At 45.6% G+C, this 12,239-nt stretch overlaps 1 protein-coding gene across 3 annotated transcripts in view; it reads right to left on the bottom strand.

Annotated features, from left to right (window-relative positions):
* The window catches only part of Tex2 (testis expressed 2), a 110,878-nt gene that overhangs the window by 45,514 nt on the left and 53,125 nt on the right, over positions 1-12,239 (bottom strand). For all 3 annotated transcript variants that reach the window (XR_013110973.1, XM_034505931.2, XM_034505932.2), the window contains exon 3: positions 1,111-1,311. Coding sequence is in view for 2 of the 3 variants with exons in the window: in XM_034505931.2 (XP_034361822.1) it covers positions 1,111-1,311 (201 nt within the window). In the remaining variant the exon portion in view is untranslated. The remainder of the gene's footprint in view (positions 1-1,110; positions 1,312-12,239) is intronic.

Here is a 12,239-nt window from a genome sequence, read left to right as displayed (position 1 = left end):
GCCCTGTTCCTGCCTTGATGTTAATGGACTGAACCTCTGAACCTATAAGCCAGCCCCAATTAAATGTTGTCCTTATAAGAGTTGCTGTGGTTATGGTGTCTGTTTACAGCAGTAAAACCCTAACTAAGACACCATGCCTACGTGTAATAACGATTTATATTTCCAGGAAAATACAAATGATGCTTTATTAAAATGTGCTGGCATGCGAACACTTTTTATATTTTACTGAGCTTTATCAATACCTGGCAACACATGCATAGCATTTACACTGAAAATCCAGTTTCTTTCCTTCTCTCTCTCTCCCTCTCTCTCTCTCTCTCTCTTTCTCTCTCCCTCCCCCTCTCCCCCCCCTCCTCCCTCTCCCCCTCTCCCTCTCCCTGTCTCTCCCTCTCTCCCTCTCTCTCTTGGGGGGCATTGTGGAGGGGGCAGGTTGAAACAGTTCTTACTATGGAGTCCAGAGCAGCCTGGCCTCAAACTAACTCTGTAGCCCAGGCTGGCCTTGAAACCATGATGACCTTCCTGCTCTGCCTCCTGAGGTCACGGATGCATGCTGCCACACCTGACACTAACACTGGGGATGGAACTACTGGCTTTGTGAATGTACAAGCATTTTACCAACTGAGCTGCATCCCCAGCCCCATAAACAGCTTTTAAAGTCAAAGTTGTGAGTGCAGAGAAAGAACCTGTGTTCCCGGAGTGTGGTCCACAGAGCTGCAGCATGAGCTCCACCTTGGAAGCTCAAAGAAATCCAGGCTCAGCCAGTCAGTGGTGGCCCACACCTTTAGTCTCATCACTTAGGAGGTAGAGGCAGATCTCTGCAAAGTTGAGGCTAGCCTGGCCTTCAGAGTGAGTTCCAGGACAGCCAGGATTACACAGGAAAACTCGGGGGGGGGGGGGGCAGAAATCTAACTTTGAGCCCCACTCAAAGTTGCCACACTACAACCTGCATTTCAAAAGATACCCAGGGGTTCAGTTTCTTCAAGAGATGCCGTCCTGAAGTCTACTGCTCCTAAAACAACACTATGGAGTGGGATGCAGCACACCAATCAAGACTCCAAATACTTCTCATTCATTCATTCAAGCTCTGCTTCCAAAATTACCCAGACTCACCTTGCTGTCTGAGAGGTCGTAGATCTTCTGGCTGATGTAGGTGACCTCTGGCTTTGTCTCATTGTAGCTTGCCCTCCTGGATATGTTTTTGTTGGGCTTTGAAAGTCTTAAGGTTCCACCCTCGAGCCGGACAAAGACTGAGTGTGTCAAAGTCGCGTGGTAAGTTTCTGGATCATAGTTGTAAATCTCATTCATCCATCCCTGGTGGAGAAAACCTGTATTAGTAAGAATGAACACCGTGCCAATGGTGAGAATCCCAGATATCAGGACTGAAGGTCACAATGTACCGTGTTAGCTTCCCCAGCTGACTGCTGAGGAGTAATTTGGTATGGTTTTGATAACCCAGATTTGGGGAGGTAGAATGATAATGTCCACTATCCTAAATATATGATCTTTTTCTTAAAGCTGACAAGCAAAAGGAGAAATTCAAAAGTCTTATGCATTCAAGGGAGCAAGGCTCTCTTGTCAGATCTCCCTTGGGACTGAGCACTGAGCCAGTCTGGCCTTTTCTGGTTGTTTGCTATTAGGTTTCTTATGTAGCCCAGGCTAGCCTCGAGCCTGTGCTCTTCCTGCCCCCACAGCCTGAGTGCCATGGTTAATGGTATGTGTCACCATGCCTGGCTCCTGGCCTGGTGGGGTTTAGATTACATTGATGCATTTGTTTATCACATATGTGGTGCCTGTTTATTACATTTGTGCTGAATGTTTGTTACACGCGGGCTGCAGTGTGCCTGTGGAGGCCAGAAGACAACCTGCAGGGGAAGGCGGGCCTCCTTCTACTGTGTGGGACGCAAGAGTGAACTCGAGTTATCTAGCTTGGCAGCGAGCACCCACCAAGCCACTTACCAGCACCAGTCTAACTTTCTAAGTTAGCCAAGCTTCTGCTGACTGCAGTCCACTTTGCAAACAATCCTTGACATCTCACAGATCACATTCATTTATTTATTTATTATAAATAAATACCTGTTTATTTATTCCCGTTACCATTCATCCAAGACTTGGAAGACTTACTGGCCTATTTCAATGAGATGTAACACGTACCTCAGGGAAATCATACAGTGAAAAGCAGATGAGAAACAATTAGGCAGCAAATAAAGAAACAGGCACAGTGAACACGTATATCTCAGTTATTATAGTAATTTAAATGAGTACAACTGTGAGCCAAGGACTTACCTATCCTCAAACTGGTACAAATATATTCATATGGTGGCTTGGTTTTGTTTTGTTTTTAAGTTTAAGGACGTATTTTATGGGTATGAGTGTTTTGCCTGTACCCATCTATCTGCATCATGTATGTATGTATGTATGTGTCTATCTGTCTGTACTATGCACATGCTTTGTGCTCAAGGAGGTCAGAAAAGGGAGTCAAATCTCCTGGAACTGGAGTTGAGGATGGTAGTGCACCACCATGTAGGTGCTGGGAACCAAACCCAGGTCCTCTTCAAGAACAATAAATGTTAACTGCCAAGCCATTTCTCCAGCCTTGATTTGTTTTACTTTTATGTAAATGTGTCTATCCGTTTAAGTGTGTGCACATGTATGTATGTGCTTCCAGAGACCAGAAAAGGGCATCAGATCCTCAATCTGGGGTTGCAGACGTGAGATGCAGGTATTGGTGCTGGGAACTGAACTCTCGTCCTCTGGAGAACAGCAACTGCTCTTCCCCACTAAGCCACTTTCCCAAGGCCCCAGACCCCCTTTTTTTGGAGACAGGGTCTAACTATGTTGCTCAGAGCTAACCTTGAACTTTTGACCCTTCTAGCCTTGGCCTCCTGAGTACTGGCAATTACAGGCCTGTCATTAGGTCCAGTCTTACACATGGGCCTTAAAAATAACATTTACACATGCTGACGCACACAAACAGAACACAGAAGGCATAAAATATAATCAAATACATCATACATACACATGAAAACAATGAAACCCTCCATTTTGCATGATAATATATGCTAATGCATGCTAACAAAACAACACAACAGCAAACAGACTGTACTAATGCAATCGCTATCATCATTTAACACTTTGCCTGCCATAAAGAATGTTCTCAGATTTTGTCAATCATTGAGACCTCTTAAGAGCTCCATAAGGAAATGTTAAATGGCTCATTTTGTAACGGGCAGGCAAGTACCTGAAACACTTAGAATGGGGAATGACATTTCTATGGTAAATACTTGAGTCTCTCACCAGTGTTGACCTGAGCCTCTGAGAATAAGGACTCCTTAGAACCCCCGTCATTTGTCCACCCATCATCACGATGTGCACCAAATCTACATTCTAAGGAAAACACTAGGACTGGCTAGGATCGATTACAAAAGTTTGGTTTTTTTTAAGGTTTAAGTTTTTTTAACATGTATGATGTCATGTCTGCACATGTGTGTGTCACTTGCATGTCTGGTGCCTAGGGAGGTCAAAAGGAAGCACGGAAAATGGTTGTGAACTCCTATGTGAGTACTGGGAACCAAACCAGGTCCTTTGCAAACACAAGTGCTGTTAGCCACTGAGTCATCTCTCCAGCCCTAGGAGTGGACGTGAGATTTTAAAGGGATCCAGGAGCTGGCGGTATCTCAGCAGTAGAGCGCTTGTCTAGCACGCACGAGGGCCTGGGTTCTACCCCAACACCTAAGAAAAAGTTATGAACTAAAGAAGAGAAAAGGGTAAAATTCTTGACTTTTAAAAAGTGGTAAAAAGTGAAGAATTGGGTCTTTATCCCATCAGCCCACTCGAATATGAATAAGAAACATCACAAAAAGGCAGCTCCAGTCAATACAAGGTTCCAAACACGCAGTCTCTGTGTGGGGTGAGACTTATGAACCACTTACTGCTCAGGAGACTTGCTCTGCATGAGCTGGGAGGATTCCATCCTCCCTCTGCGTTACTGACCACGAGCAGCATGCACCCACCAGTTACTGGATGAGCAGTGCTCATGGGAAGGGTCCTAGTCTAGCACCTGAAAGTGAGCCAGCAATGATCCATCCGAGAAGCACAGGCACTCTCCAACTCGGAAGGACGGAAGCAGATCAACTGTCAGAGCATCAGCTGGGGTGGAAACAATTGTGCCAAGTGTAAAGCATTCTTTGGGTTTTTGGGGTTTGTTGTTGTTGTTTTGGTTTTGTTTTGTTTCGTGACAGGGTTTCTCTGTGAAGCCCTGGCTGTCCTGGCACTCACTCTGTAGGCCAGGTTGGCCTCACACTCAGAGATCCACCTGCCTCTGCCTCCTGAGTGCTAGGATTACAGGCGTGTGCCACCACTGCCCGGCGTGTGTAAAGCATTCTTAACTGACACTGCTTGGATAGTATGATGAAAGCAGAGTTCATCCGATGTAACCTCTGATGTGCAATCAGAAGCCGTCCCCACCCATCTCATCTATCTGGCTGCAATGGTTTACCAGAGACCTTGGAAAGAACAGTCTTCCAAGAACATCAATATTAGGAATACCAGATGGAAGCTGGGTGCTGCTGACTTAGGCCAAGCCCGAATGTCAAGGCTTCACTTGGTCTACCACTGATTTGTCATCCCAGAGGATTTTTGTTCTTTTCAACATCCAAGAACATTAGTTTTCTGGTTTGGTGGTTGCAACTATCTACCTCGGCACTCAGGCCTCTTGAGGCACGAGAGCTGCTCGAGTTGAAGGTCCATATAGACTACAGTGCTAAGAACTCAATGCTCAAAGAAAAGTGTACAATATCCCGAATTGGTAAGAGAAACGGCAAAGCATTTCTAGGCTAATAAAATTTTGATCTTTAAACAGATCCCTCATTCTGAACTCCAGGGCTTTCGGGTGGCACGTGCAGTGCACCTTACAGTTTCAAAGGTGGCTGGGAGGGGCTCTGGAACAAGATCACACATCAGATTGTTTTACTACCATGAACATTAATTTACCATTAAATAAACTCTTAAGCCAGACGAGGCAGGTATGCATGCCTTTAATCCTAGCACTCAGGAGGCAGAGACAGGCAGATCTCTGTGAGGCCAAAAAGTTATACAGAGAAACCCTGTCTTGAAAAACCAAACCAAACAAACAGACATTGTCTGTTTTTCCTTCCTTCCTTCTTTTCTTTTTTAAAAAAAATTTATTTCTTTTATGTGAGTACATTGTCATTCTCCTCAGATACATCAGAGAAGGGCATCAGACCCCATTACAGATGGTTGTGAGCCACGATGTGGTTGCTGGGAATTGAACTCAGGACCTCTGGAAGAGCAGCCAGTGCTCTTAACCGCTGAGCCATCTCTCCAGCCCTCCTTCCTTCCTTCATTCCTGTGTGAGTGTAAGAATGGGATGTGTAGTCTTCAGCCACGTCTTCGCCTTACACTTTTGAGACACTGTCTCTCGCTGAACCTGGAATCTGCTCCCGTTCATCTAGAATGACATCTAGACGGGATCTGTCCGCCTCTGGCCCCCAGTACTGAGCTGTAGAAATACACTTCCCGTGACAAGCACTTTTTAACACAGGTGGGAGAGATAAGGGTCCTCCTGCTGTGCTGCAAGAATTCTACTTACAGAGCCATCTCCACCACCCCATCTTTTATTTGTTTGTTTAGAGACAGGGTTTCTCTGTGTGGCCCTGGCTGTTCTGGAACTCGCACTGTAGACAAGGCTGGCCTTAAACTCATCTGCCCACCTTTGCCTCCCAGTGTGGGGATTAAAGGTGTGTGTGCCAACACTGACTGGCCCATCTACGTGCGCGCGCGCGCGCGTGTATGTGTGTGTGTGTGTGTGTGTGTGTGTGTGTTGTTGTTGTTGTTGTTGTTGTTGAGGATAGGATCCAGAGTGAAATACTTCTCTGTTACTGAAGGTTTACCTTGAACCCCAAATCCTTTTTCTATATTGTTCAATTTGGTTTGCTAATGTCTTTCTAAATTTATGGTGGTAAATAATCTAGTTTTCATATAATACCTTTTGGTATTAATAAGTATCATAAAATGAGTTAGGCAGGGGATGGAAAGATATCTCAGTGCACTACCACTGACAGGCATACTTAAGAATTTATTTGTTCTTAAGAACTATTAAACCAAGGGGTATTTTGAAGAACCGATTTTCAGCTAAGTTCTCAACTTTGTGGTATTTGACTGTAACTTTTGGGTTTGCACGTGTGAGGGGTTTGCCTGTGTCCAGGTCGGGCTATACAGTCGTATAAATATCAGAAGATGCTCGCTGCCTGCCCTATCTGACACAGGGTCTTTCCCCGACCCTGGGGCTAGGCTGGCAGCCACACCTTTCTGTTCTTAGGTGGGCTGGAGAGTCTCAGTCTGGGCCTCACACCCGTGCTGCAGGAGCCTGTGGCCCTCTCTCCTCTCTTCAGTGTCTGAAGAGTCTGTAGTGACAGCCTTCTTTCGGCCCTGGCAGTACTTTGAACTTTTCTCAAAAGCTTCTCTGTTTGAACACACACTTCTACTACTGCTAAGTTTCCTTCTAAATCCTACATACGATAAAATTTGTTACATGCTGGATTTCTTATCTCATGCAAATGGAAACATTTTCTAATTACCCTCCCACAAGCTATTTAGAAGTATGTTCCATTTTCAAAATTTTGATAACTTAGGATATCTTTCTGTTGCCGGGTGGTGGCGGCGCATGCCTTTAGTCCCAGCACTTGGGAGGCAGAGGCAAGTGGATTTCTGAGTTCGAGGCTAGCCTGGTCTACAGAGTGAGTTCCAGGACAGTCAGGGTTACACAGAGAAATCCTTTCTCAAAAAACAAAAAAAAAAACAACAACAAAAAAAAATATATATATATATCTTTCTGTTACTGACTTCTAGCTTAATTATGCCCAGAGAATATTCTCTCTGTAATTTCTCTTTTGTTAAGCAGCCAACATTGTGTTCAATTCTTGCACTTGACGTACTTCTGATGACATCCTTGGCCTGAGAGTCCATGCCACAGTCTTTAGCCACTGTATGGCTGGGTTTCCCCTCTGCACACCCCTAGCTGCTTGTTGGCACCGACCATAATTAGGCTGACTTGGTGCTGAGCACAAGGGCCTCCACCACCCTGACATATGCAGGCTTGTCACAAGTGGATGCAAACACAGTGAGGGGGGACTACATCTGGGACACAAGAGTCTCCACCTCCTCCCAACTCAGCATGGGGGAAAAGTAATTTCTTTCTTTTCTTTTTTTCTGAGGGTAAGGGTTGAAACAAGGTTTCTCTGTGTAGCCCTGGCTGTCCTGGAACTCACTCTGTAGACCAGGCTGGCCTTGAACTCACAGAACTCCTCCTGCTTCTGCCTCCTGAGTGTGCTGGGATTAAAGGCCTGTAAACTCCTGATGGATTTTGCATGCCAGGATTTTGGTGACAGGTTTCTTCTTTCACTTGTGTTTTGAGAGATTATTATGTACGCCAGCCTGGCCTCTACCTCCACCTCTCCAGCATTTACAGGTCTGCACTGCCAAGTTCCCAGGTTAGATACATACACTGCTGTACTCAGCTTATCGACAATTCTATGTGGCTTCAAAATCAGCCCCACTTCGGTCACTGAGTAGAGGCTTCTCCAAATGTATTCCTCTCTTTACACACTCATCTGTGGGAAAACTATCAGGTTTTTAGCTTATTTCTTTGCTTTTCAGATTGGAAAATAAGACAACACCCCAAAGGTGTGAGAGCTGGGCTCGGCACTGGCTCTGTGCACAGGTCAGGAATGCTGCCATTACCCTGTGCCCTAAGGACCTGCAGATCAGCTCTCTTCCAGGTCTGTTCCTGTGTAATATGGTAAACAAAGCTCCTGGTGAATAAAGCCAACCTTCCCCATAAAGCTTCCAGAAGCTGGTTTGTCACAGCGCAGGAGCTCAGCCCAGGAGCCCGAGGAGCAGGCCCCTCCCTGGTTCTGGCTCCACTCAGCAGGAACAAAGTTCAGGGATGAGTAAGCAGCTAGCCTCTGCTGACAGCTCTGACAGATACAGGCCACACTCCATGTTCTCGACAAATACCAGGGCAACCTGACTCAAAGGAACGAAAAGGAAAGGAGCTGGAGGCTTAACTACACAGATCAAACCATAGAACCTTACCACTCTTGTGGCAGAGGCAAGGAGCCCAGCCATGACTTCCCTGGGTACAGCCTGCTCCAAGGTCTGTCCAGTCTGACCCAGGCCAGCATCCCTCGCCCTCACCTCCCCAGACTCCCAGCTACTATGGTCTCCTCTTTTTTCCTTCCCTTTCATCTTCAGATCTCCTCCTTCCCGAAATGCCTTCTTCCTTTAATTATGCTCAACAGATGAAGTTGAGGCTAAAGTCTACAGCTTCCCAACAACAAACACACACCACTAGGATCAAGACTCAATAGCACACACACACTTGTGGACAACTATTGTTAGCTTTAGGAGACCCTATGTGCTCATATTTAATTCTGGGTAAGACTGCAGCTAAAACGCCCTGGCCGCCCACAGTGTCAGCAAGACTTCCAAAGTATTTGGTGGCTCAGGTCCCAATCCAGTCTCCAACACCTCCAACAACATGGGTGCTGCTCAGTCCTCGGACCCCCACTTTTCCATCCTGTAAAAGGGCTCAGCACAGCTTCCTGCTTTCCTTACCCCAACTCATACTCTGTGTATAAACCACATTTCTCCATGCTGACAGAACTCCGGGAGCATAATTCATACAGTAAGAAGAACAGTCTTAAGCAGGGTTTGAAATACCAATGGATCCTCACGGCAGCACCTGGTACCCAGGCTCTCATCGTGTCCCTGAGCTTCATGTGTACCACGTGGCTTACCCTCACCAATTTCCTACAACCACATTTGAAACGAAGCTTAAACCGGGTGAACGACCTGCCTCTTGACGGAGACTGGTACAGCTGGGACTTGGCCTCAGACCTAGCTGACTGAGGTGTGGCTTCCAGTCATGACCCCATGACACTGCCAGATAGTCTAGGCAGTGCCTTGCCACCCTTCAGGTCAAAGCAAAGCTGACGCCTTCTCTGTTCTGTTTTGATTGCTTTTACTAAACGGCCAACTCCACAGAGCAGGGAGAACAAGGCACATCTCAGTACCAGCAATGTCTCTTGACCAAGCATATGAACAAAGCCTGACTCAGAAAACAGCTATGAGGGTTAAATGAAATCCTTACAACTCAGAGCCGGGCAGGCTGCTCCAACCCCCGCCCAGCCCATAAGTTCTGCTGCACTCCTGGAGACCCACAAAGGAACACGCTCAACTATTACTTGCAAGGAGGAGACTCCACCACTGTCCTCAAGGAGAGGAATCAAAGTAAAAGTGCAGCAAACTGCAGAGTAAGAAAATAAGAATCCTGGAGCGACAGGAACTGCTGCTGGAGCCGTATTACACAGGAACCTGGGGCAGACAAGCCCGGGCTTAGACCAAGATGCTGGTCGGAATCAATTCAGCCTGACCCCCAAGTCTACATCTGAGACACCACAATACTTCAAACTCTCTTGTGAAACTCAATCTCCACGCACAAACCTAATCACCTTTTCTTACCATGAGCCGACCCAAATTCTCCAGGTACTTGACTGACACCCTGGGTTAGGCTACATGTGAACTCTCTAGACTTGAGCAGTCAGATACACAGTGCTCAGAGCAGCATGGCCCTCCATGTGCTGCCCACTTCCCCACTGTCCCCTGTGCACTGTTCTAACATTCTTAACCATAAACTTAACGAGTGAGGTATTTCTCCAGCTTGGTTTTGTTACAAGCATGGGAGTGGGTATGAAGAGACACACACAGGGGATGTCGCATTCCAAGGTCCTCCCGCCGTCATTACACACACACCACTGAGATGTCACACAGCCTTGCTTTTAACTGAACCTGGAACTGTTTAAATGGAGACTGTGCATGCCACTGGAACAATGACCAGTCACAGGCGGCAGCTGTCTGGCCTGCAGTCTGGACCTGGGACAGTGTTTAGAAAAGGTCAAGGGTTTCTCTTCAATTCTCTGCTGGACTCAGAAGCCACGTTTGGCTGGAAGTACAAACCACAATCTATAAAGAGGCCCATTTAATCCTGGGAAAGATTAAAAGCTACAATTAACCTTTTGCAAAATAATAAAGTCTGGAGGAGCTACCATTGTAACAATCAGAGTGCCAGGGAGGAGTTCAAGGCCAGTGCCCTGTGCTCAGCTGGATGAGGAGCTGGCCAGAGGACAGAGTTGGTCCTCTGGCCCCAGGAAGTGATCAGAGTCCTCGGTGTAGCAAGCTTTTACCCCATGGCTGTGCTGGCTCCTGGACTTGTCTGTCACTCAGATCCCTGCTCATCCTTTTATCTACTAAAAAAGAAGCCCCAGAGAAAAGCGGCTGAAGCCAGGGCTGAGGCCACTGCTGCGGACACTCACCTCTGAAGTGTACGCACAGGTGGCTGAATTTCATTTGCCCACAAATACCACACAAACAGGACTTTGTACTTACTGAGTTTAGCCCCTTTTGAGCTATTGATGCTCGGGAACCAGAGTCACCTAATAAGAGAGCATCAAAGATCGCAGGGTTGGAGAACAAGGAAGAACTTCGGCACAATTTTAACTTTACCCAAGGAAAGACAAAGCAGACCTGCAGACACAAAACTTATATTACGAATGACAGCCTCAAGCAGACAGCCAATATTTAAAATACATGGTACCCAAAGACACTCCAAAGAATGAGGAAGGGACAGCAACAGTACTGTCCGAATCCTCCCTGACTGCTTCAAGGTCACCTTCACAGCCCACGGCTGGGGTCACTGGAGTCATAGCTGAGCCACAAACTGTGGGACATGACCTTTATCTGGGCCTTTTATCCTCCGCAGGAACATCTCCCAAGCTCAGGTGAGTTTTCAATTGTCATGCAGTTTAAATTATAGTCACTGGCAGAGTGCAATAGTGTAGAAGATAAGCAACTCTAAAATTAGGCAGACAAATTAAATGATCTCAGATGAACCACTGAGATAACCAAGGCTCTATTTATATTCATACATAATAAACATCAGGTCATATAACTTCAACACTGGCTTGTTAATAATAGATGAGCAAACAAGTAGCCCCAAGCTTTCCAGATCGCCTGTTCTATCAGTCAAGCAATTTTTGATTACCTACCAACCCTATATATCTTTATCTACATGTCACATGATAAATAAGAGAAGCTGAGCAGGAGAGGACAAAACTAGCCTTTTTGTCAATTTTTACTATATTGTCATGCTATCTTTTAAGCTTTCTAATTTTGCTTTTATTATGTTTATATATAATAAATATCAGATCATATTGTGTGTGCGCAGGCGTGCGTGTGCGTGTACAGCCTGAGTCCATTCTCCCCTCACACCTTTACCTGGGTTCTGCAGATCTGGGGTCATCAGGCTTGTGAAGTAAGCGCTTTATCGACTGAGATATCCCCCTGCCTCTCCTCATCCTGTCTTTAGTTGACAACCTAAGGCACCATATATGCTCTCAGAGTGACGCTTACTGTTAGTGATAATGGATGTAAGTCTGCATTTCAAGATCAAATAGATAATTTCTGATGTTTATGGCCAAAGTTTTGTGTGTGTGTGTGTATGTATGTGTGGTCAGTATGTGAACACACACATATATATCATATATACATATATGATATATATGATCATCTATATGCCAACTATCACAAAGCTTAGTCACTTTTTTGCCTAGAAAGAGCAAAAATACAAATAAATACTAAAAGCTAATATTTTCTTCTTGACAGTATCATCAGAAGAAATATTGGACCTGTTGGACAACACTGAGAGAAGCTACAAAACAAAGCAGTGAGCTAAGAACAGTGGCCTGGCCTCCAACACTGCACACACCTGCACGCATGTGTGCACAATACATATATACACACTCACACAGAGCACATACTCACTCACTGAATACACACATATATGTACACTTAACACACACTCATGCTTAATACATACATACTCAACAAAAACTCAACACACACACTCACACACTGAACACACATACAATACTTACTAAACACACACATCACACACATTTAACACACACACCACACACACACATACTCATGTGCATGTGCCCTGGAAACACTTTGGGTTACAGCAAACTTGTCCTGAAAGGCTAATGACTATATAGTAAGATCAGTCTACTGTAGGCATCAATTGTTTGCAACCTACTTTTAATAAGGGTTCAACCTCTCCTCTAGCCCACTACCCAGCAGATGTAGTGGAAGAGAAAGGTTAT

This window comes from Arvicanthis niloticus, chromosome 6 (assembly GCF_011762505.2).
Source record: "Arvicanthis niloticus isolate mArvNil1 chromosome 6, mArvNil1.pat.X, whole genome shotgun sequence".
Classification (NCBI taxonomy): Eukaryota; Metazoa; Chordata; class Mammalia; order Rodentia; family Muridae; genus Arvicanthis; species Arvicanthis niloticus.
Note: the sequence above shows the minus strand (reverse complement) of the source record. Positions and strands in the feature narration are given on the sequence as shown.